This window comes from Marmota marmota, unplaced genomic scaffold (genome assembly GCF_001458135.2).
Source record: "Marmota marmota marmota unplaced genomic scaffold, marMar, whole genome shotgun sequence".
NCBI lineage: Eukaryota > Metazoa > Chordata > Mammalia > Rodentia > Sciuridae > Marmota > Marmota marmota.
This window is the reverse complement of record NW_025999853.1, coordinates 46,436,184-46,461,616: the sequence shown is the minus strand read 5'-3', so window position 1 is coordinate 46,461,616 and position 25,433 is coordinate 46,436,184. Positions and strand designations below refer to the sequence as shown.

General features: G+C 33.0%; 1 protein-coding gene and 1 long non-coding RNA gene across 8 annotated transcripts in view; one reads left to right on the top strand and one right to left on the bottom strand.

Annotated features, from left to right (window-relative positions):
- The window catches only part of Slc16a7 (solute carrier family 16 member 7), a 159,952-nt gene that overhangs the window by 77,517 nt on the left and 57,002 nt on the right, over window positions 1-25,433 (top strand). For 5 of the 7 annotated variants that reach the window (XM_048806004.1, XM_048805999.1, XM_048806011.1 and 2 more), the window contains 2 exons: window positions 9,706-9,836; window positions 15,976-16,221. In XM_048806004.1, coding sequence (XP_048661961.1) covers window positions 16,005-16,221 — 217 coding nt within the window. In that variant the 5' untranslated portion in view covers window positions 9,706-9,836; window positions 15,976-16,004. The remainder of the gene's footprint in view (window positions 1-9,705; window positions 9,837-15,975; window positions 16,222-25,433) is intronic. The other 2 variants (XM_048806023.1, XM_048806017.1) reach the window with 1 other exon arrangement.
- LOC125617689 lies at window positions 12,420-21,048 on the bottom strand. The gene is made up of 3 exons (XR_007348760.1): window positions 21,035-21,048; window positions 14,785-14,789; window positions 12,420-12,621 (listed from the first exon to the last, which is right to left on the bottom strand). It is a non-coding gene; the product is annotated as an uncharacterized LOC125617689 (long non-coding RNA).

The window sequence follows — 25,433 nt, the reverse complement described above, 5'->3', positions numbered from 1 at the left end:
ATATATATATATATATATATATATACACTAAATATTTTCATAATGTTTTATTTTTGTGCATGACATAAATCAAGTTGTCGGATATTGGAGTTATTTTAATCATTGTTGGTCATTTTACTTTTATAATAGTCACTGTTCTTACTATCTAGGCTGGGAGCACATTTTGTAGTATAATCCTCTTGAAAACATTTTTAAAAATTGGATTCTAGCTAATATGAGTAGTCATATCATCCGTTCTTTGTGAGATATGACTCTCTACATATACTCAATTATAGAAAATTTGAGTTTATCAGATCTGCATGAGTCCACACTATTGATCTCTTCTTCTGTCTTCCTCTCCCAACTAATTTTTTAAACTGACAGGATTTACTTGTTTCTGCATTTAATTCTATAAAAGATTTTTTTTTTCCTACCATGCTCCCCCTCCCTACCCCACTATGAATTAGCTTCCTTATATCAGAGAAAACATTCGGCATTTGGTTTTGTAATGGTCATCATTATCCAATGTACATGTGTGAAGACACAAATTGGTGTGAATATACATTGTATACAACCAGAGATATGAAAAATTGTGCTGTATATGTGTAATATGAATTGTAATGCATTCCGCTGTAATATATAAATTAAAAATAATAATAATAATAAAAAATTTAAAGATACTAAGTCTAATTTTAGTTAGAAAAGAATAAGTTCAAGAATTTCGTTATACTTCATAGTGATTGCAGTATATTGCACATTTGAAAAAAAGAATAGATTTTAAGTGGTCTTACCAAAGGGCTGGAGTAAGTATGTGAAGTAATGAATGGGCTAAGTAGCTTGATTTAGCTGTCCCCACAATGTATACATATACCAAAACATTATGCTGCTCAGCAAAAATATGTATGATTTTTACTTGCCAAAACTTATTAATAAAAAGCATGTAACTAAGAAAAATTAAACAGATGCTAAGGCCACACTCATTTTTTTAAAAATCATTCCTATGGCTCCATGACCTTGCTTTTGATTTAATTTTTGCCTGAGGCAGTGTCTTAACTTCAGAATCTTTTTATCAGGCTGAGGATTAAAAAAAAAAAATACAGGTACAGTAGTTCCCTCTGTTATCTACAGTTTTGCTTTCTGCTGTTTCAACTACCCACAACCAACTGTGGTCCAAAATTAAAAAAAAATAAAAAAATAAAAAAGGAAAATTCTAGAAACAAACAATTAGTAAATTTTACATTACACACTTTTTCAGTGAGATGATAAAATCTCACACCTTTCAGTTCCACACTGTGGGGAAGGAATCATCCCTTTGTGCAGCCTGTCTGCACCATAGGTACTAGCTTCCTGCCAGTCATTAAGTAGCCACTAGCATTATCAGGTCCATTGTTGCAGTGCTGGTGTTTAAGCATTGCTTATTTTGTTGCTGAACAATAGCTCCAAAGCTTCAGAATAGTGATGCTGCTAACTTGAATTTGCCAGAAAGAAACTGTAAACTGCTTCCTTTAAATATAAAGGTGAAAGTTCTCAATAAGTAAGGGAAGAAGATCATGTCGTGAATGTTAAGAATATTCTCCTGTAGCCTACATTCATTCAAAAATGTTTCTTTGTATTCTTAGGAAATATAAATAGGAAAAATCTAGTATATAGAGAGTTTGATACTATTCAAGGTTTCAGTACTCCACTGGGAGGCTTGGAATATGTTCTCCAATGATAAGTGGGGCTACTGTAATTTTCAGTCTACAAGTCCTGTAATTCATGTTCCTTTCCACTTTTATCTTTGTTCACAAGCAGAAGGGATATGTTATGGATTTATAGTTTCTTATAGGAATTTATTAAATGTGACTAATTACAACCAACTCCTACTTCCAACATACTGTCTCTATACCTCTTTTCCCAGAGCCCCAAATATCTTGGGTGCATTTTCTGCCTTTCAGATATTGCAGGCAAATTTTACTGAATATTTTACCTCTGCTTAACATAAGTTGCCATGTTTCTAAACTCATTATTTTACCTTATAATAACCATATTAGAATCAGCTGTAGACTAACTTATTTCTCAAGGCAGATATAAAAACCAAAGTTAGGGCAAAAAAGTAAATGTGTAATATTAAAATAGTATAATGGTACTCTAATATACCAAATTAGTATAATTAAGGAGACATTTTTTCTACAATCTCACCCAAACACCATAGACTATGTATTTTATTTTTATGCATTTTTATCACATGGGTAGAATTTTCCTCTGATACTGGTTTATATCACCATTTTTTTCTGAACATTATATAATAAATGCTATATAATTTTTATAGTTATTGATTAGTGTATATAAAAAAATCTATCAAGTGGATCACCATATATTTTTAGCTCCTTTAAAGAGGTGGGAATTTAGATCATCTTTAGTTTCCTCCTATATACTGTAAGTATGATCATTCGAAGGGGGTGGGGGCAGAGACCATGGAATCATAAGACTATAGTTGACAAAATGTTAAGTGACAAGGAGCTGTGTCATAATTAGAACAAAATATATTCAGGATTCTAAAGCAAGCGATGGTTCACAGGGGACTGGGAATCAATAGACTAGTGAAGCTCATCTTGGTGAAATGGAAGATCATGTCCCTCCATGCCTCTGGCCAGGTTGACCCACCAGGCTGTGATACTATTAATTCTGCTCCAGAGCTAAAAGTAGTCTATTTTATAGAAACTTCTAGGAAATCCTAGCATATTTATTAATCTTATCATTAGGATCAAGAGATGGTATGGATTTTTTTTTAATGATTTGATTTTTTTTCAAACAGGCATTTTAATAGAAAAATCAGAAACATATTTTCTGACTATGTAATCTCCCTAGAAATATTCAGGAATTTATTTTAAGTCTCCTTCCCTAGGGCCATGAATGATCTAATCCTTTCAAAACACCAGAAAATCTTTGAAGACTAGATACAAAATAGAGGATTCAAAATCTCTTAAATATAATTTCACTTTTTTTCTAGGTATACCAGAGAATATCACTAAATATGAAACATTAGAGAGATGTTATAAATGACTTTCCAGTTATGATCCAAGGAATTTTAAGCATTTTAAGAAGAACCTCAGGGACTATTTCAGAGGGAGTCAAGGATAGCTGATAGGTGGAAATTCAGGCTCTGTGATACCCCATGGCCTTAAACCACAGAATCTGGTTTGTGTACTAGGATTCTGAGTAAGACTTGATTCTTGAAAGAATTTTGTGGATTTTAAAACTGTGGTGGTGATAGCGGAGGCATAGAACAAAAACACATTGTTTACATCCACTCTCATCGTGGAACCATCTACAGTGTTCTTAAGTCCTGCTTGATCAGGAGAAGAAAAAGCTGCCAAGAAGCCAATAGCTAAAACTCTCAGATGAATGCACCTACTATGTTGTGGGGAAAAAGTAAAATAAGCTGTAGATCCTAACCTCAAGAATCAGAGCTCCAAGCAAATATGTTAGGTCTGTTATAATAAAAGTATGTGCCAGGAGTTAGGATTGTGGTCAAAGTCATACTTCTTGCATGAGAGAGGTGATACTTGTACCTCAATTTTTTTTTTAAATTTTTTATTGTTGGTTGTTCAAAACATTACATAGTTCTTGACATATCATATTTCACACTTTGATTCAAGTGGGTTATGAACTCCCATTTTTACCCGTATACAGATTGCTGTACCTCAAATTTTTAACAGGAGTGAGTCACATGGAATGGTGAAGGACACTTCAATTGGAGGTAGTAGCAGTTATGATATGAGGTTATGGAACATCATGATGACTTAAGGACTGCAAATAGCTTATTACAATTATTATAACAAATATTTGCAGGTAGATGTGTTACAAGATCCCAGACCATGATTTTCAAACATTAGTGTGGATGAGAATCACCTGGAAGACTGGTAAAACATTTATGAACCTGACTCCCAGAGTTTCTCATTCTGTAGGTCTAGGGGTGGGGATGCCCCAGAAGTTGCATTTCTAACAAGTTTCCAGGTAAATCTTGTGATGCTGGGGAACAAAGCATTCAATCCTTCCATGTAAGGGAGGGAGGGAATGATATTTTTCTCTCCTTTCTTTCTGAGTTCTTAGCTGGAACCCCTGTAACTAAAGACAGAATAACAGGAGAAAAAGAAACAGAAGTTGAGTAATGTCTAGCTCACATGTACACAGGTAACACTTGGAAAGTGAGTAAATCTCAAGGAGTTGACTTTGAATTTAGGCTTAAATACCATTGTTTACCAAAATAAAGAACTCTTCTGGGAAGGACAATGAGTAATGATGCTCAGAAGAGGTGGGAGAACAAAGATAAGGCTTCTGATGCAGACTTAAGTCCTATGTTCTCCACTGAAGAGCCTCTGGTGATGTAGTCCTCCTCCTTTCTGTACAGGGAAACACCACCTTTACAAATGGTGATTACCTTTGTAGATATAAATTTCTCTTATGACAGGATAAGTTTCAAAGTTTCCACTGTGTCTGCTATTTCTCAAAATAAATATACTCAAAATAATCCTTATGACAAAAAAGGCATATATTGATGTAGCATATTCTGGTCTTCTATCTTTGTGGTTTCAGATAGCATTTTCTGGTCTATTACAATCAGTAGCAAATGCCTATAAGCAAGGTCTGATTTTTTTTCTTTTCTAAGTATGATGTAAACCTACTATCAGGAGAAAAGCATTAAGAAAAAAATATGAAAATTTGACTTGTATTATAAATAGAAGTACTTGCAAGAACAATTTAACATATTAGAAAACATGTGTGCATACTGTTTTGTATTTTAGCATTTATCTGAAATTTTTAATAGAAAAATAAGATGTATCCATTTTACAATATTTAAACATTCCAAAAAATGCACAAATCATACATAGCAACTTTTCAAAGCTACTTGCTATTAGTAGTTTTTAATGCATGTTCTGAATAAATTATATTCTTTTGTGAGTGTATATATATATGTATATATATATTTATATTTATATTCTTGTGTGTGTATTTATACACACACACACACTGCAAAAGTGAGGGGAAATCTCATCCTACTCCTTCCAAAGTTTTACTGGAATGAACTGACAACAGACAGATTAATAGGAGAAAAAGACTTACACATTTATTTCACATGAACAGTGGGAAATTCCAGGAGTGTGATTATCCTCCATATTAGTAAGGTGTGGACACTTAAGTATCTATCTCATAGACAGGGACATGTAGGGGAATGTTGCATTCTTTTTGAGAGGTAGTAAATGGTTATTAGGAAAGAGGAATGTTAGGGAGACAGATTAGCTTTTAAATGATTCTTTTAGAAATTTGAATGAACCCCCAAAATAGACATCTTGTGACAAAACTCTATCTAGGTATAAATTCCTCAGTGGTCTTTTCTGTCATTAATAATTAGAAACTAGGGAGAAAGAAGAAGATAATTGTATTCTCTTTGGCAAGTCCAGTTTCAAGGCCAATAAGACAATGTCAGAACACAGTTTTCCTCATGCCTTTGGAAAATAGAGGATCAAGAGAAAAAATAGCCACTGGTGGAAGAGTGGAGGTCAGAAAGATATTGATCCTCCAGCTCAGCATGTCAAAGCACTACATTTTGGGATGTTCAGATATGCTTCATTCCTATTGCATTTGTGTCAAATAGTACTTTGTTGTGAATGTGCAATGATTTCCCCATTTGCTGGTGACTTTCTCTGGACGTTCTGTATGTCTTGCTATGCTTAAGCAATTGTGCCTGGAAGAAAATCCTTACAGTGCAATTGATTGTTCATGACTTTTAAAAATGATATACCGCCACTATTGTTCTAGTCTCCCAGGGTAGTTTGTAACAAATTACTATAAACTTGGTAGCTTAGACTAATAGAAATTTACTCTTAAATTTCTGAAGATCCAGGTGCAGGAGGAAACTTCTTAAGGAGTCTTTGTGGGAGACTGCTCCACTGCCTCTTTAACATCTGATGTCAGTAGTTGTTCTTGGTATTTGGGGGCTTGTGGTCACCTCTCTTCCTATTCTGCCTCCATCTACATATCAACACATTTTTTTCCTGTCATCTTTAATATCTGTCACTCTCAACTCTCTGCTATTCTCAGTTGTAAGAGTACATGTGTTTAAATTTAGTGCCCACCTAAATAATCCAATGTCTCTCTGTCAAAATCCTTAACTTAATCATATTTTTTTTTACCATATAAAGTAAGATTAAAGGTTCTCAGTATTTGGATATGGACATGGTCACCATTCAGCTTGCTCTACTTGTTTTTACACAGTTCTAAAATTAAAATATTAGAAAATATGGGAATTGTTTTCATGAAAGTTTCAGCTCCAATTCTTCATAGATAATCACATGCTGGTTCACATTATTTTTCCGAATTGGCCAATTCTAAAATAATGTTAGTGAGCATGATCCTTATTATCAATTAGAATTCTCGGAGTCATTTTAACTACAGCAGTAGTTTACATCTAAAAATAGGTTTTGTATTAACGACATTGTGTGGACCATGCTCAATGGATGTCTTTCTTGCCTGGATGTCAAAGTAAATCAGTCCAACAGACTGAAAAGATGGTTTACTTTGAACAATAAAATAGTCTCCCAGGACTAGATTCCAATTTTAATTCAATTACATGTTAGAAAAGAAAAGATTTGGTTCAATTTAATTCCTGTTATAAAATTGGGCAAGTTGTCTCCTAAACTTAAACACCATACATTAGTTTGACATTACTAGATTCTTTTGTGTAAGAAAAGAAAGTAAAAAGATCAGTCTATTATTCTTTAAAAACATATTAATTTGTTCAGGTACAAAATGGGACACTGTTTAGGTCAGATGTGAAAGAAGACATGTGCTTTAAAGTAGAGCATCCAGATGAATTTATGGTGAAGTCAATAGTCTCCTAGCTCATATTGATTTAATCTGGTACTTAGTTTGCTGAGTACATTATTTCTAGGCAGTATATTGAAAGATAAACTTCTGGACAGTGTAGGCTATTGATAAGGCTTCCAAGAACTGACACATGCTTGTTTAGGTTTTGGAAATTGAAGAAAGGATTATTCACAAGGTTTACAGAGGAATATTTCAATATTCTGTGCAACTGAATGAGTCTTGAGTAAAACTAGAGTCTAGCATTGCTAATAGTTTTATTACTTTTGGATCCTGCATCTTTTCCATAAATTGATCAACTTAACTTATCAACCCATATTAATTACAGAAGACAAGGAAAAGTTTTTGGGCCTTAGTATGTGTTCTATCATATAAGTTGTTGAAAATCACTTGAAATACTCATTTTTTTTCATTAGCTTTCAAGCCTTTCTTTTGTTAATGGTAGCAATACATTGTAGATTCAAAACGATAATAGAATGCACTGATAAATATAAATAAGCTAGAAAAATGTTGAATTTTCAAATTACTTTGAAGGATAGTTCTAGTTTTTGAATTCCAAAAAGTAAGTATATTGATTCTGATGGAAATGATAGCTAAAGCATATGTAATAATTGAATTTGAAAATTCATTATAGTAATGAAACTGAAGAAGTGTAATTGTGTGGAGAAGAAGCAGCCTCCAAGTTGGTGTGTTAAAGTAGATTCAGCCTCAGTGACCCTAATAAAAAGATAGTAGTCATGGTACCAATTTGGTTACCTACTGAACAATACACTTGGAAAAAATCCTTTTGCACCTCTGATCCTTTATGCCTTCATCTATGAAATGGGATTCAAAATAGCAGTTTTTCTGAATCTGTGGAATTATCAAATATCAATAACATTTTAGACAAAAATTGAAAGATGTAAAGCATTATTTTTCTTGCATCCTGTGATAAGTAAAGTTCATCACAAAAACGTCTCATATAAGGGGGACAGCTAAATTAGCACTTACTACATCTCATCTGCTAGGTATAATAATTAACATTGCTTTTGTAGTTGGAAATAAGCCTTACGCCTACTTGGATTTTAGGAAGCTATCCTTAAAAGAGTTATTTTCTCAGATTAAAAAATGTCATTCCTTTGCTAAAAAGTTGATATTCTACTGGATTTTTAGTTAGATGCAGAGATTCTAAAACACTACCTTTCACTATTTTAATAATGTTCTATTTTAAACACATGGATATCAACTACTCATTCATTGCATGAGTAGTTGATATCCATGTGTTTAAAATAGACCATGATAGTTTAGGATATGTAGTAAAAGAGATGTAACATAAATTAACCTAAGTGTAACTACCAAGCAGGATACTTCTGGCTCATTGCCCCATTTGTTGAAAAGAACCTAGGGTATGGGTTGGTCTTTCTGGAAGAAAATGGTCTCGTTAAGGCAGAGTGAAATTTCATAGAAATGATGAGCATGTAGAATTTGAACTTATTAAGATCTCTTTGTTCTGGTTCCTAAAATCGTGTGTAAATTGAGTGTAATAAAACATAGACTGAAGGGTGAGGGCCGGGTTTTCAGATGTGCCTCCCACTTTTCCTTGAGGCTTTTCCCTGAACTCAGAGAAGTTCTCTCTCCAGAGGAAATGAATAGAAAACACATTTGTTCAAAACATAAAGGTCTCCCATATTTGCATGGTACTTGAGGGTGGGATGAGGCTGCATTCTTGAATTAACAGTGCCCCCCTTCAAAAAGCTGCAGAGGCTCCCAAGTTCCTAGTGTGACTGGAGCTGCTCTGATCAAAGCTGTCTTCAATGCGGTTCCTGTCAGATTCTAAGATTTTATATGTGACTTTCAAATTCCTTTACTCATCTTTTTCTAACCGCCACTGTCAGTTTCCACCAACTTAGCATTTAGATAACATTTTCTCCATCCTCTAATATAACCTCCCTTCACCTGGTGACTGTTGTCTTCATTCAGGACTTTAGAACATGTGGCTCTGGGTGCCAGGCATGTGACTGTTTATTTAATTGAAAGAACTGACTCCTTCCTAGCTTTAATCCAGTCATATGAAATTTTGGCCCAAACAATATTACCTCTTAGTATCTAAAGGTCTACATATTCAGCATCATATTGAGAAAATGATGAAATAAACATATTTGATATGTTATAGACTCAGCATATTCGTCTGTCACACAAACCTGATTAAGAAGTTTTAATTCTGAAACATAAGGTCCATGAAATAATTTTTGTTTTTTTACTGCCCATTTTATCTCATTACTAACACATGTACACATTATCAATGCTATTTTTAATAATGTTCTTTTAAACTTTGTATTTCCATTGTTATTGGGTATTTATTTAGTTGAATTTTAGAGCAATCTGTTCAATACCTTAATGGGTCTAAAGAATTATTTGAATGAAAATTAATGCCAATCAATTTTCTTTCTCATAATGAAGATATACAATATACTCATGTACACATGTATGTATACATGTGTGTATAAATATATATATATATATATATATATATATATATGTCATATATATATATATATATATATATATATATATATGTCTGATTCTTCTTTACCTTGTAGTTTTTCACTCATGCACACATTTTCTCATCAAATCAATCTCTCTTTCTCTCTCTCTCTCTCTCTCTCTCTCTCAGAAAGAGTCAGTTTTTTCTATATATATATATATATATAGAGAGAGAGAGAGAGACCCATATAGATGTATACTATACATATACAAGCATATTAAATTTTACTAATTATTAAAAGATGGTCACAGTTATCAGAATTAGTTAATGCTAGTGGTATCAATGAGGCTGTGGAATTCAATTATACATGTGACACTTGTTTTCTATTTCTTTAGATAACGCAGAGCCTGTCTACCTCTCTTTCTTTGCTTTGCCTTCAAATATTGCACTTCAGCACAAAGTGACTAGGCTTAAAGATTCCACAAAAAACCCAAAGAAATCTATTCAAGAGGTCATCTATCAACAGGTAAAAGTATATTTTAAATTTTGTTTTTTCTTGGTAGCACTCACAAATGAAAGGGACAAAGCATAACAGGCACCAGTTGTATAAAATATTACAGAATTTTGCACAGGAAGAAATCATGAGGCCAAAGAGTGTGTTTGAACTGTATCCTGAGTATTCATCAACTCAAGAGTTGCTAATAAGGAAGAGGTGACAGTCTTGGTGACAACCTTTCCAAGGGCTAATTGATCTGGCCCCACTTTCCAATGAGTTAAGAGATCAGAAGATGTCGCTTTATGTGAAAGAAACAAAATAGGTACTAGGTAAGAAAGTGAAGAGGCATATGAGTGGTGACTTGCAATCTGGAGCATGAAACTGTAATTCAAATCAAGAAAATATGTGGGGAACAGAGAATAAAAGATCATAGACTAAGATACTGAACTGACAAACTGACAAAAGTAATGCAAAAACAAAAAAAAATTCAAGGACTCAATCGAATAATGCTATTTTGTAAAAGGGAAAGAAAGCTTTTGAAAAATTTGAAACGTGTAACATCTGAGAAAATAGATTGACTTTTATTACAAATAATAGAAAATTCAAATACTTAATGACCTGAACAACAAACCTGCAGTTTGAGGCTATGAACATTAGAAAAACATGAATGTAGTAGGGAGATGAAATCAGAATTCCAGGAGGTCTTTCTGGAGGATAGAATCTAGAGAAATGGGAAACAGCTCATTGTCTATGGAAGGCTGATGTGCAGATCATAAATTGTCTTTCAAAATTGTTAAAGACTTTTCATTGGATGAATGACATTTGTGGAGATGATTGATTCCTAGAGTAGATGAGTGTATGCTTATGTTTCCATGTGTTGTGCTGTGTGTGTGTGTGTGTGTGTGTGTGTGTGTTTGCACGTGTGTATTGGAGATAAAAATAGGAGGAGTTGAGGGAAAGGAGAGCTAGCATAAGTCATTGCTATGCATTTTTACTTCTTTCAGATTTTTGGATGCTTCTATTTTTTGAGCCCTTTTTCTAGATTTCAGTGGTAGATTCATTATTTACCTGTGTCTACATTAGTCAAAATGTATTCAGGAGATATTGCCTTTCTTTACTTTTAATTTAGGTTGTGATCTAAAGTCAGCCTCTTCTCAGGCACTTACGCCACAATTGCTAACGTTAGCTACATGGTGTTGCTATCTCCTTGTAGAAAACATTTAAATTTAAAAAAAAAAAACTATCTCAATCAAATGTATGTGGGCCCACATTTTATTTGTTTATATATTTAACTTATTTTATGGCAAAACAACAGATTATATCTCATTGTTATTTGGAAGTGAACAAATTCATTTTTAAAGCTAAAATTATAATTACAGAGAGAAAATTACAGCAGGTGGTACAATGGGTAAAATAACTTCTTTCCAAGCACAAGTAGTTACAACTAAAAGTGTCCTACTACACATCAAAAACAATGCTGAGAACTTGAGATACAGTGAACAGCTTGTTATCTTGGACTAATGGCAAAGACATACATTGAATAAACCATTAGAAATGCTATTTATAGAGGTTTCAAAATTATTAATTGAAAGAATGAGAAATTTGGAGAAAAAACTATATTTTCCTATGGTTTAGATTGAAATAAGAAGTGCAGGGAAAAAGTACTTACTGAAATATAATTTAGAATATCAGGATACAATGAACAATCTACCATCCCTAGGTTTAGCAAAATTACATGGGCAATAGTAACTAACAAAATACTGTTAAAACTGGTCATGTAGCTATGTATTTAGGAGTTAAAAATAATAAATGAGAAATTCAAATGATAGAAATGTATCTATATGTAGCACATTTATTTATGTACATTAAATTTATATACATTAAATACATATTGAACATACATATAAAAGTGTAAATATTTGCTGTATTCATTATTTCATCAATTTCAAGAAACACATCGCTTCACATCTTTGAAGTGAGGATGTCTTGCACTGGGTGGCATATTACCATCAGTTTTGCCAAAGTGGCAATCATGACAGGGTCTTGTATGCATATATAAATTTGGTGCATAGTCAATTGGTGATTGGTCAATTTTAATTCCTTCATATTTGAGTCAATAAACCTTTTATTGCCATTTAGATAAAGAAATATAAGTTCTACTTTCTTTTTTATTTTTCCTTAATATCTTCTGTTGATACGTTCTGTTAAGATCAAGAAAATATTGGGGTCAAAATGTAAAATATCCTGAGTAGCTTGAAAGAAATTGCTGGTGATATTGATGGGGCACTCTGTAGAAATGCTCTTGATACTCCAGGGGAAAGTATCTCAGTATCATTGAAAATTGTTATTCAAAAAGTGATTCAGAAGAATCATCATCTGATCATGAAAATATTTATGAATACATAAACCAGTTGGAAGTTTTTATTTGTTTTTCTATTGGTTACATGTTGGTAGGTTGAATTTTGATAGAACTTGAAACTGTCACTTCCAATTTTGCAACACAATTATATTTGTTATAGTTTAGTTCAGTGTTAGGACTGTGGGTGATTTTATTTTTCTTTACCATCTCCATTTTTCATGTTTTTAAATTTTAAATTCCAGGCACCACTCTGCCTTCTTGTTTCAGTTACCTACTGTAACCATGTATCCTTTGTGCAATCTACTTAATGCCACATGTTTTACATTTTTATGCCTCTTTGTTAGTGAATTTGCAGTTTAAAATGACCTGCCAGAGTGCTTCTGATGTTCCCCAATGCCAGAAGCCTGGGATACACCTTACAGAGAAAACATTTGTGTTAGATAAGCCTCATTCAGGCTTAAAGGATGCATCTTTAAGTGGAAATACACATCAATGAGGTTATATATTGATTGATGAAAATGTGATTGGAGTCGCATATAAACTCAATCCCATATTTCCTCTACAAGCAAATGTTCAGAATTTGCTAATACTGGGTTCAAGATAACATCATAGAACATATCTCCAATGAATAATAAGAATCCTCTATACTCCAAAACATCAGATTAAAAAACCTTTAAGAATATTGTCTACATGTAAAATTATAATATTAAATCAAAAATCTATTTCTGAGAATACTTATAAATGAATCTATGAATGTGTAAATATTTGTATGTAATATATAGAATAAAAACATAGATTTATATATAATGCCTTCATTAAATTACTATTAAATTTTGCCTGTTGGACTTATATATATTCTATAATAAAATTTTTACATAAAATATAAAATATTTAGTTCATATATTACATATGAGTTTGTGAATATATACACTAGATAGCACATGCACAAATACATATATTGTAAAAATATAAATACGATTAATTTAAAGCTTCTCATATAATTTGGAATAGTTGTTTCTTAGAGAGCAGGTGTAATCTGGAAGGGCACATAGAAAGCATCATATTAAAAACGTCTATTGTTATTTTTCTGAAGCCCTAAAATTATTCAGTATTAGCAAAAAGACTGACATTTCACATTCAAATTCAACTACCATTTATTTATTTATTTAGAGGGGTTACCAGGGATTGAACTCAGGGGCACTTAGCCACATTTTATTTAGCCACATCCCCAGCTCTATTTTGTATTTTTATTTAGAGGCAGGGTCTCACTGAGTTGCTTAACACCTCACTTTTTTTTGAGTCTGGCTTTGAACTCATGATCTTCCTGTCTCAGCCTCTGGAGCTGCTGGGATTACATGCATACACCATCACATCTAGCTGGGATTTATGACTTTTGAAGTCACTAAAAAAATGAATCACCCAGTTGAATTTCTAAGTGTTTACTATAGCAGATGTGATAAAAACTACAAAAATTTATACTCATGAGTTAATAATGAAAGGTGGATTAGCTTCTTTTATGCAAGCAGGAAAATTACTAAATAACATTTTTAAGTCTGTTAATTGTTTTTACACTCTACAATAAACAGTAGTTACCATGCAAATGTCATTTGGTATTTCTTCAGTATTTCTCCAAAAATAATTTTTTTTCCATTGACAAGCAGTAAGAAAACTGGATACTTTAAAATACAATAAAATTTAGTAATCTGTTGATTCAGATTCTTTAGACAACTTTCAAAGGCCAATTGCCATTTTTAGCTTATTTAACTAATACATAAAATCCACCTCTTTCTTTTTTATTTTTCCTTAGTGTTAATGATTTTTAAAGAAATTATTTCTAGTCCTCATGTATTATAAATTGATGAGTAAGGAGAAATAAATACTATAGGAAAAAAGATGGATAATTTTAATTGTTTCCAAGAAAGAAAAATGATTATAAAAGCAGAGTATAAATATACTGCTAACATTCATATTTTTTAAAAAATAATTATTGATAAGTTGTGGTATTTTGGGTTGCTTTTTGAAAATTTTAGCATCTTTGATAAATATTAAGTTAATATAAAGTATTAACTTGATAGAAGTGTTTTTGTCCTGATGATCATGATTGATCAAGATATGCATTGTATGCACAGTTTGTGGTTAAAGCGTTTTATTTTATTTACTTATTTGTTAGTTTTCCATCACCATGACAAAATACCTGAGAAAATCAATGTAAAAGGAGGAGAGGTTTGCTTTGACTCTGATTCATGGTTTCAGAGACTTCAACCCATGGCTCCTTGGTCACTTGGTCCTGTAGCTTTGAGTCCATAGTAAAGCAGAACATATGACAAGGAATATATGGTAGAGCAATGAAGCTCACCTCATGGCAGCCAGGAAGAAAAGAAAAAGGAACCTTCCAATATCTCCTTCAAGGGCACACCCACACTGACTAACTTCCTTACACTTGGCTCCACCTCTTAAAGGTCCAACCACCTCCCATTACCACCAGAGGCTGGCAATGAAGCCTTTACAGTGTGAATCTTTAGGAGATACTTAACATCCAAATCATCCAACTGTCCCTATGAAGACTGAATAAGTTTAAAGTTTAAAGAGTGAATAAGTTTATTGTATAATGTACAACACAATGACTGTATTTAATAATACTGTATGTATTCTGGAAATTTGTGACATGAGTAGCTTTTAGGTGTTCTCAATAACAACAAAAAACAAAAACAGAAATGAAAAATGGTAACTATATGAGGAGATATGTTAATTAAATTGAAGGTAATGATCAGTTCACTCTGTATATGCATATTAAAATGTCTTAATTTCCACCTTAAATATGAATTTTTAGGCAAAAAAGAAAGTTATGACCGTATTCACAATCATCCAAAAGTGAAATAACAATAGGTCATTTTACAAGCTAGATTTTCTGAAAATGTGTGGCAAAATTAGCACTTTTTTTTCACTTATTTCTGATTTACCCTTTACCTTTCAATTAAGGAATATCTACATATAGAAGATATTTTATTTCAGTCTAAAGAAGATACTTAAAGTAGTGGCAATTGTATATTTCCAAGAACTAAGCAAGCAGCATCAGTCTCCAAAAACAAACCAACAAACTAGGGAACCAAATATTTAATTTAATCATGTAGTTTTAATATTATATTACTTTCTTCCATGGGAAAGTGGATGTTCTAAAGCCTCAACAAACAAATTTATTTTGGAGATTTTATTTTATGTATCTTTCATAAAATGGTAGGTAGCACCAGTTCTGGAAGTATATTAAAACTAGTATAATTCCACAGAAGCGTATAATTTTTAGTTTATTAGTTTAGAAAACAGATTCAGACAGAAATGATTTTACAAACTATCACTTATTAAAAATAGAAAAATTCCAGAGTATGCCTATTAAATATTTTATAATTCTTTGTATTTAATATCTAGTCCTTTGAAAACTTTGTATACACAATTTTAATGTCAATATTTTGAATATAAAAAGTATTTTAAGTGGTTGCAGTTTCATTTTCTTTATGTTTGGAAATAAAATTGAAATAGTTTTTATTGTTTGGTTGATTTAGATCTAAATTCTTAACTTCACTTCAAGAAATTTTTGTCCCGTAAATTAAATGCTTTCAATTTTTAGTTTATAGTAGTCCAGGTTATATACTTCATACTATTTTTCATAGATTTTCTGAATTCATGAGTATAAAATATTCATGAAAAATTGTATTGTAGTTGTAACTGGGAAGTACTATTTTAGTAACTAGCAAGAGTGACATACAAAAATGCAAATAAGGTTAAACTGTTATTCATTTTTTTGTGTGTATATAGGTTACTTGAATTTGAAATACAGGAGCGAAATGCCACCAATGCCAAGTTCCCCAACTTTATACCCACCTCCTGATGGAGGATGGGGCTGGGTTGTGGTTGGAGCATCTTTTATCTCCATTGGATTTTCATATGCCTTCCCCAAAGCCGTCACAGTATTCTTCAAAGAAATTCAGCAAATATTCCACACCACGTACAGTGAAATCGCATGGATATCATCCATTATGCTGGCTGTTATGTATGCAGGAGGTAAGGTTCTTGTCTTGGATTAAGTAGAATTCTGGATTAAGAAAACAATTCCTTCATGCCACAGTTCTACTGTGTGATTTATATGCAGTATCCTGGTATATATTACTTTTTTTTTAAATTTTTTATTGTTGGTTGTTCAAAACATTACATATTTCTTGATATATCATATTTCACACTTTGATTCCTGGTATATATTAAAGCCCTGTTTTCATGGTACAGTCACAAACAATCAAAAGTATTACTAAGAAATTTTAAATGATTTTAATCCAGTATCTAAAACTATTCATTTTGAGCCTCTGGCATTGTTTGAATGAAAATTTATTTGTAAAAATCAAAATTTACTAACTTATGAGATTTTCAAGGTAAATACTTTTCTATTTAGATTGGAATAAAAGCTGCACTAGTGTTGGTATCATTTCTTATTATTGGTCTAGCTGGGAGAAATGTTTTTGTTTTTTGTTTTTTTTTTTTAATGAGAAGGAAACTTGTTTAAGTTGCTGACAATTCATAAGCCCTGAAAATACTTTACCTTACACTGCAAAAATGGAGTGTTATTCACATTCTGGAGTCTTTCAGAATCAGGTAAGAAACAATTCCTTATTATTATTGTTCTCATTAAATATGACATATTTTTTATTTAAATGGTTGCCTAATAACATGTTGTTATATTCTATATTTTAATGATGGGTTTGAGTCATGAAGAATAATGAATATATCAAAATATCATCTCACTTCTGAATGTTAAAAAAAATGGAATTAGTACATTTTTATGTGGCTTGTCATCTTTAAATCAGTCTCACTAGCAGACCAGACTGACTTACAAATTTTTTTAAAGCCATTACTTAAAATACATGGATTTTAGAGTTTTCATTTTCCAAATGGATATTTAACTGCAAGATACAATTATGGACTCAGAATATAAGAATTTAAACAAATCATATAAATTAGTATCATTTTTTAAATTTTAGAAGTAAAGATGATGTGGCTCTTACTGACAGAGATATAACATTATTGCTATTTGCCCAATATTTATTAATATTTAGTTTCAGCCAAGGCCTCCCTCATCACTTGATATACAGGGTATGACTTAATCCTCTTAACGTATGAAATAAATGTTATTTTCTCTCTCTAGATGAAGAAATGGAGAGATAAAATAGCTTTACTGAGTCAAACATCTCACTAGTGGCTGATAAAAGTGGTACTTCAAATATTTAATCACTGTATTCTCTGCCTTTCTCGTATCTTCTTCTTTTCATCTAGAAAACGACAGAGCCATAGCTAACCCAGGCCTTCTGCAAGCCCAATGCAATGTTTTTTCCTTCCTTGCAATGTAGTGACTTATGTACTACATCCACCAAGGTCATTTGTTCAATGACATAATAATTAATTTTAATGATGTTATCTTTTCATTGCACTATCAATGTAAAAAAATCCTGAAATAATCCTACTGTGTGTGTGTGTGTGAGATGTGGGCATACACACATATATTGATATTGGTGTTTTTTATTTTTTTGTTAATCAATAATTTTAGATTGATACAGCATGAGACTACGTAGGTTAAACTGATGTATTTTTATTTTAATATCAAGTGGTATCTTCAGAATGCTATTTGGACATGTCAATAAGAAAATCTGCATCTAAAACCCTTTCTAAGAATCTCTTTTGTACAGTTGCTGTAAGCATTTAGCAATGGTATTTTTTTATGAAAAAGGACAAGAAATATTGTGCTTTGGGTTTTGTTCTTTCAGCCAGAGGGTAGGTGTTCTTTCATAATGCTCTGCTAGAAAAACACACAAGTCATCTTAACTTGAGCTCCAAAAGCTGTTAATATAAAGGAATGTAGTGTTTCAATCCCCTCTTAAATACACAATACCTTTATTTATTTTTATGTGGTGCTAAGGATCGAACCCAGTGCTTCACATGTACAAAGCGCACGCTCTACCACTGATCTACAGCCCTAGCCCTCCCCCTCTTAAATACAATGTAAAAAGAATCTTCTAAGTGACTTAACATCAGTTTATTGAATTTAATTGGACTTCAGGTCCTATTATATTCTTAATTTTATGTTGTCCAAATTGATGACTAAACTTATAGGTGAGACAAAAATTGATGTTATTAAATTAAGACTTGACTTAATTTTTTACACACAAACCCAAAGTCTCAGTGGCTTAAGGCAAGGTAGATTTATTTCTTACTCAAGCAGTGTTTCATCTTGTGGCTATGCCATTATAAGTCTTTGTAGATTATTCTTTCAATCTTCTCTGTTTGCTGGACAAAACAAAGGTAGACAGCATGGATGATCATAAACTTCATTTATGCATACATCCCATGGGTCAGAACTCTTAAAACTTCCCTACCTAGATTTAGGGACTATGGGAAAGGCCAGCATTCCAGAGGAAAACTCAGAGCTGCATGCATCCAGCTATTGCTGGACTGAACTTTATACCTCACCAATCATTTTTCATAAACAAAAGGAGAGTGGGTTTATGGACTTGCCATGGACATATGACAGCCTTATACTCCCTGGCTGAATATAAAAGCATCATAGAAATGGAGAATGATATGAGTTTAAATCACTATAAAATATAATTTTAATTTCCTCAAACCACTAAAACTTGGTATGAAATGATAAGTAAATACCTGCATTATATTTGTCATAAATAATTTTTTTCCTTTTATTTATACATTTATTTTCTTTTTTAAAATGTATAGTAAAAACTCAAAAAGGTCCAAAAAAGATTTATTGAAATTCATAAATAAAATGGTAGTTTGGTAGTTACAAATTTTTAAAAAGTTGCCTTAAACTATTTAGGATAGTAGATGAATAAAATTCATCTAAGTTAAAAATTGACAGATATTTGCTTCCAGTAGTTCAAGAAAGCAACGCTAAACATGTGAAAATATTTAGTTTGTAGTAATTGATGATGGTAATATTTAGGTGAGATCCTAGTACTTGGAGTATTTTCCAAACTCCTCAGTTATCATGGCCAAAACATTTGGTATGTCATCTGTGATCATGGAAGAAAGTTGAGGATTTCAGAAATTTTGCTACGCTTTTTTCTTTCCCTTAAAACTGGAAATATAGTTTCAGATTCTTTGCTTAGTGGGTAGAGATGGTTATAACTGCTATATCTACCATCTGATCTAGATCTCATGCATTTACATGGCTTGTTGGAAATAAAATTAATGTATTATCCTGGTAGTTTTTAATCTTCTAAAAAATTAATTTGCACATTTTAAGCTATAATCCCAATGTGAAAACAGTCTTTGTTATGAGTGTGCATGATTTTTTCAGAAACACAAATAACCATTTAGAACAAAAAAGCCTGATAGATTCAGTTACTCTAAAGTGCAGGTTATTAGTTCTGCTACTCAGATTGCAGTGTTTTTTCCAAGGGCAGTCCATAGATTTTTCTGTTTGGGAATACAGGGTCTCTTGATAAAAATATATAATTCTAGGCCTTATCCTCAACCCCCTCATACCAGAATTTTTGTTGGTAGAGTCCAGAAACTTGTATTTTTAAACAAGTATATTGAAAATCATCTCACTTTATGTATAATGTATGGGTTTACTGCTATAGAAAACATCAATGCTTGATTGAAAAATATTTACATATTTCTCTGTAGGTTTTGAAATATCTTCATGTTAGAGAGGCCTTTTTGGTTGATGATTATAAATTTGAAGACCATATGAGGTCTTTGAGGTGAAAAGGCACATCACTTACTATGAAGTATAATGACTCTCTACCAAGCAACTGAAATATTCTGTTCAACATAATGCTAATTGCATTAGCCTGGAGAACATTTAAGATCTGACACACTCATTAGGGCTTAGCGCTCAACCTATTAATCACTATGGTTGGGGTCATTGAGTAAGATGGAGCATGTTCTCAGGCCTGGCCTGTGATGTCAGGGCTGGAGTCTCTTGTAGTAATTAGTTGGCATCTGGGCCTTGGTAGCAAGGTATTATCTTTTCTTTTGATGTCTGAATTAAAAATGAAACTAATAAAAGGTAAGCAGGAACGATGGAAAAGAATGCAAATTATGTTGATTTCTTACTTTATCCTTAGAATAATGGCACTAAATTACAGCAACCCATCTGGCTATCCATATGGTCTCCTGGAGTTCTAGCAAATTTCAGCAAATAGGTCAAGCAAAGTGGTCACCCTATTAATACAGTGCCAAATAGCAGTAGAAAACATATTATAATTTAAACTTTCTACATTGTTTAGATGGAAACAGGGATTTATTTTGTAAACAGTGATTACATAGGATAATCTTTTAGTGTGGTGTTTGTCTGCTATTCTGTTGAATGGGGATCTAAGTATGGTTGGTTACCTGCACAAGTACTGAGTTCACAATTTGGCCTACCCATGTCTCTTATAGTTTTTCTGGTAATATCTATTCTGCTTTGAAAGAATCAGCTATTTTGGAGAGCAGAATTAGCTTTTTTTCTGCCTGGAAATTTATTCTTTTGTTTTATGTAAGCACCGATTGCCAGTTGTGCTAAAGTAAGATTTTATGAGGGACCACAGTACACAGGGGAGTAGAGCATTAGACCACTGAGCTTATTTTACTGAAGGCCAAGAAGCAAAAAGATTTAGCATAGCAGGTTGGTGGCCTAATATTTACCAGATATTTTTTTGCTCTCTTTAAAATTTAAATAAGGTCACTATATTATTATGTTTTGTGCTTTAAATATTTTGTAGACTGAGAGAAACTATTAAAATGATTCAATACTGCTCTTAGTTGCAATTAAAAAAAAGTGCATTCCCATTCCCATGCTTGAGATAGATTCGGCTTTCTTCTTAACTTTACAAAGCCAGAAAGCCCAGCAGGTATACTTGGACAATCCTATGTAAGCAGTCTTGACTTCCTGTATCTATGCCATTTCGTTGTTTTGTTTATTTGTTTATTTAGTCAGTTTTGTTTGTTTGTTTGTTTTTAACATGAGAATAAATGTTGCTAATTTTTTCCTAGGAAATAAGGTATGGTGTGGCAAAAACTATCATGCTCAACTTTTATCCCCTTAGAATGAGATCAAGTGACTAGTTTTGGCTGATTAAACTTGAGTGGAAGGACAGGTAACCCCTGCACACCTCCTGGAAGAAACAGTGTGAGCACCTTCTTCTCTTCTGCAGCAGCCAGGTTACACATGGCATGGCTAACAGTGGAGGTCCCTTTCCTACTCCAGACATTGAATAATTAAACAATGCTTATTCAGTTTCTGAATATTATTATAGAGATGAACCTAGGATGTATTGATCATAAGAGGAAATCTTTGTTGGATAACTACCATATGACTTATGTGAATTATTACACAGGTGCTGGAATAGGCTATGAGATGTCTTTAGTCAACTTAGAATATCATAAGAATGTGTGCACATGGGGTACTTCATCAGATCTCCGCTGGAGAAGAGAGAGTCTTTAATATCTAAAATGAAAAAAGCAGTTGTAGTAGATGTCATCTTTGACAGTTTTCATAGGTGTAAAAGTGAGAGATACGGGCACTTCAAAACACAGTACAGAGAACAAATCATATCCCAGGAGATTTCTCTGATTAAATGTCCTTCATCCATCCCAAGACAAGGCAAGGGTCAAGGACATATTAGAAGTATGCTTAGGGCTTTGAAACTGTTCCAGAAAATTCTTTGCCTACAGAGGGGCTGATAATATACTGCAAATAATATCATATTTTTTACTAAATTTTTATTAAAATGCTTTCTGACTAACATATGTGCCTTAGACAGTGAATCTTTCACTTATTGATTTATAAAAGAAACTATTTATGTGGTTGCGTTTATTATTGCAAATGACTGTAACCTGATTCAAATACCCTTCAGCCTAGAGAAATGTTCACATATACAGAGGAGAAGAACAGATATCACTGTCCTCCAGGTCAACTAGCACCAGTGATTCTATTTGTTCAGTATGTTGCTTTCTTGCCTCTTTCTTCTTCTGGAAGGGCAGCTTCATTTATTTATTTTGGTATCTTTCCCCAGCATAAGGAAAATAACTGCGGGCATCTCAGTCTCATGTTTCAGGCTCAAATTTATCTTGACAAAGTCTGTCCCTTTTCTCTATATTTCACTCTGGCAAATTCTAGGGAATATAAAGAGTACCTGGCCTGGTTTGCTGGTGCCTGCAGGCAGAGGATCATGGAGGGACTAACATTGGCAGCCTGAGTAGAGGAGTTCTCTAATGGAAGGATGATACTATTTTCAGAAGAAAGAAGGTTACAGAAGAGACAATAGGGCCTTACTATTGAACTCTTTTTCAAGAGATTAATATATTATTTTTCAAAAGTAAAAGCATGTGTGGGCTTTTACTAATCACTCATGTATAACCTTTCATTTAGATACTTTATACCTTTTGGCATACATTATGTGCCCAAAAGCACATACGGTATTTAGACACTCTGTTGCCTAATGACATACAGTGTTTAGTAGCCACCCAGAAGTCTCAAGTGCATCTTGTGGAAGTTGATACCTAGAGTGGAATTTAGATATGGACAGTCCTAGAATCTCAAAAGGCTTAATTAATGACTTACTAGTCCAATGAGAGGCAGCAGAGTATTTTAAGTAAGATAATGAGCTTCAAAACCTCAGCTTTGAAATTGAGACTTTGCCACTTGATTGTTCAGGCTTTTTAAAACTTAACCTTGGAATTTCAGTTTCTTCTTGTGTAAAATCACAAAAGAGAGAATGTGTGTGTGTGTGTGTGTGTGTGTGTGTGTGTTTTAATATATACTCCTCTGGTCAGGGTGACTATCATTAAACCAAAATTTGAATTATAGGAAATTACAGTGTATCAGGACGTTTACTCAGTTTCCTTGAACTAGGGCCATGAGTCAGATTAGAAATATTAAAGGTATGAGAAATTTAAGAAATGAAGACAAGACACAGAAATAAGTGAAAAGCGAGGCCCAGTGGGATGATCCAGCTCTGGTAGAGACTGGATCTAACAGCAAAATACAGCCCTTGCGCTTTATTTAAATAGGTGGGAGCACCAGTAGGATTCAGAGTGAAGAACTTCCTGAAAGAAACAGGAAGAAGGTGGCAAAGACAAGGTGGTTAGGGGTTAGCAGGTTATGCCCACCTCCTCTACTTCCGGCTGTTGTGCTGCGTTTGCACTTAGGGCTGTGTGAGCCAATGAGCCAGGGGTTCAGCATAATCTGAGCAGTCTCCAGTAAGAGTTCTCACCAAAGTAACCCCTCGCCTTGAGATGGCTGAGACAAACCCATAATTCATTCATGGCCCTCCAACAACAGTGTTTTGATTATAGTGCTTGTTGCCATCCTGTTCTTGGTATTATCCATTATGCAATGAAACCACAGATAAGGAACAAGAGAAACAGAGCAAACTGTGCCAATAAAATTGGGAAATGGGGTAAAGCAAGAAATATAAGTAGGTCAGTAGTCATTTCTAAAATAAATTCCAAGGCCTTTATTTATATATGCTGTGGCATTTCCCCTAGGCCTTCTCCTGAGTAATGAAGTGGGCACTGGTCATTCATTTGGGTCATCCTTTGAAAATCCAGTTCAGAGAATTCCTAATTTTATCATTTCCCATCTTCCTAAGGACAAAGTCACAAATATTCAATTTCTCAGAATTCCTTGTACTATGGACACAGACATATGACCCAGGCCTAACAATTCAGTGCAACAGGTTGGTTTTGATTTAGAAACTACTGATGGGAAGAATCAGATACGTCCTGGAATATATTCAGATGAAATGGTTATAGATAATCCATAATCCATTGGCATAAAAGTAGCATCAATGTTCAGAGTCAGTGGGGCTTGTGATGTAGACTGTGGTATGAGCTATTTGTAGCTCATGTCCCTAATGGAGCAGTCAATAATAGAGCATGATTTGGGCAGCACCCAGGTTTGGGTTTTTGATTCTCCCTCTTGTTCTGTGACTTACTTTTATGTTCTTATTGAGTAATTTCTTCTTTAACTCTGGGATAGAGGGTAGATATATGTGGAATTGAGCTCCTAAAAGGTCCTACTGAGGGGAGCATGGAATACTGACTTGCGATTGTTGTTTTGAAAACTTCCTATGAATGTTTCTTCTATAAAAAGGAGCTTTGCTACTCTCCCTGAAAACATTTATATTAGGATTGAAGATTTAACAATAGTTCAATTAACTATTCTTAAAGGGTCTTGTAAAATAGAAATTAAATTTCATATTTTCACATGCTGTGAATGACAAGTTTGATGTATCATGTCTATCAAATACACTTTAAGTACTTGTTTCATTATTCTAATACTAGTGCCTTTGGCAGAGTAATTGCACTATTTCAGAGAGGTTTTCAAGTGATTAATGTAGGTGGCTGTCCTTAAGCAAGAATTTGCCCAGCTAGTTAGAAGTATATCCTGCAGGAATATGGTTCATACTTTTAACCCTAAGGTAAGACCACAATGATGGCAGAAACTGGTCCTGTACATTTATTACTCAAGTATTTATGGTCACCAGAGGTAAGTATGTCCAGATAATTCAGTGTCACAGCTGGAGAGAAAAACCTTTTAATAGTTTCACTTATTTATTTATTTCACCAGTATACATTGTGCATCTACCGTGTGCAAAACACTGGTGTGGCCCTGAGGAAGTCATATGGAGCCATAAGACACTGTTTTCAGAATATAAAATAGCTATTTATATGTTTCCTTTTTAATTGAAATCATGATACATATTAGTAAAGAAACAGGAGGTGCCATATTACTAACATAGAAACACATAGCTGAGTCATCAGGCTATGTCTCCTTGATATCTGATTTAATTATAATGTTGATTCACTAACATTGAACTTATGGCCAAACAAGATAAATTAGTCCTGAATGAAACTCATCTAACTAATATATTTTCTGTACAAGGCAACTCACTGCCTTCCTGTGCTTAAGAAAACTAACAAGTACTTCAGCATTATGCTTAGGTGCTCTTTTAAATAGTAGACTCACCAAGACAAAAAGCAAAAAAAAAAAAAAAAAAAAAAAAATTNTTAAATAGTAGACTCACCAAGACAAAAAAAAAAAAAAAAAAAAAAAAAAAGAAATTGTGGCATAACATACAGCATGAAAAAGACATTCGTAGCATGAGAGTTGTACTAAGAAAGCAGAGCATTGCCTCTACTGACAACATATATCTCAGGCAGTATAAATTCTTCACTTTGCACATACCCACCAATGACTGTGAAAGCACTGTGAGTATTGA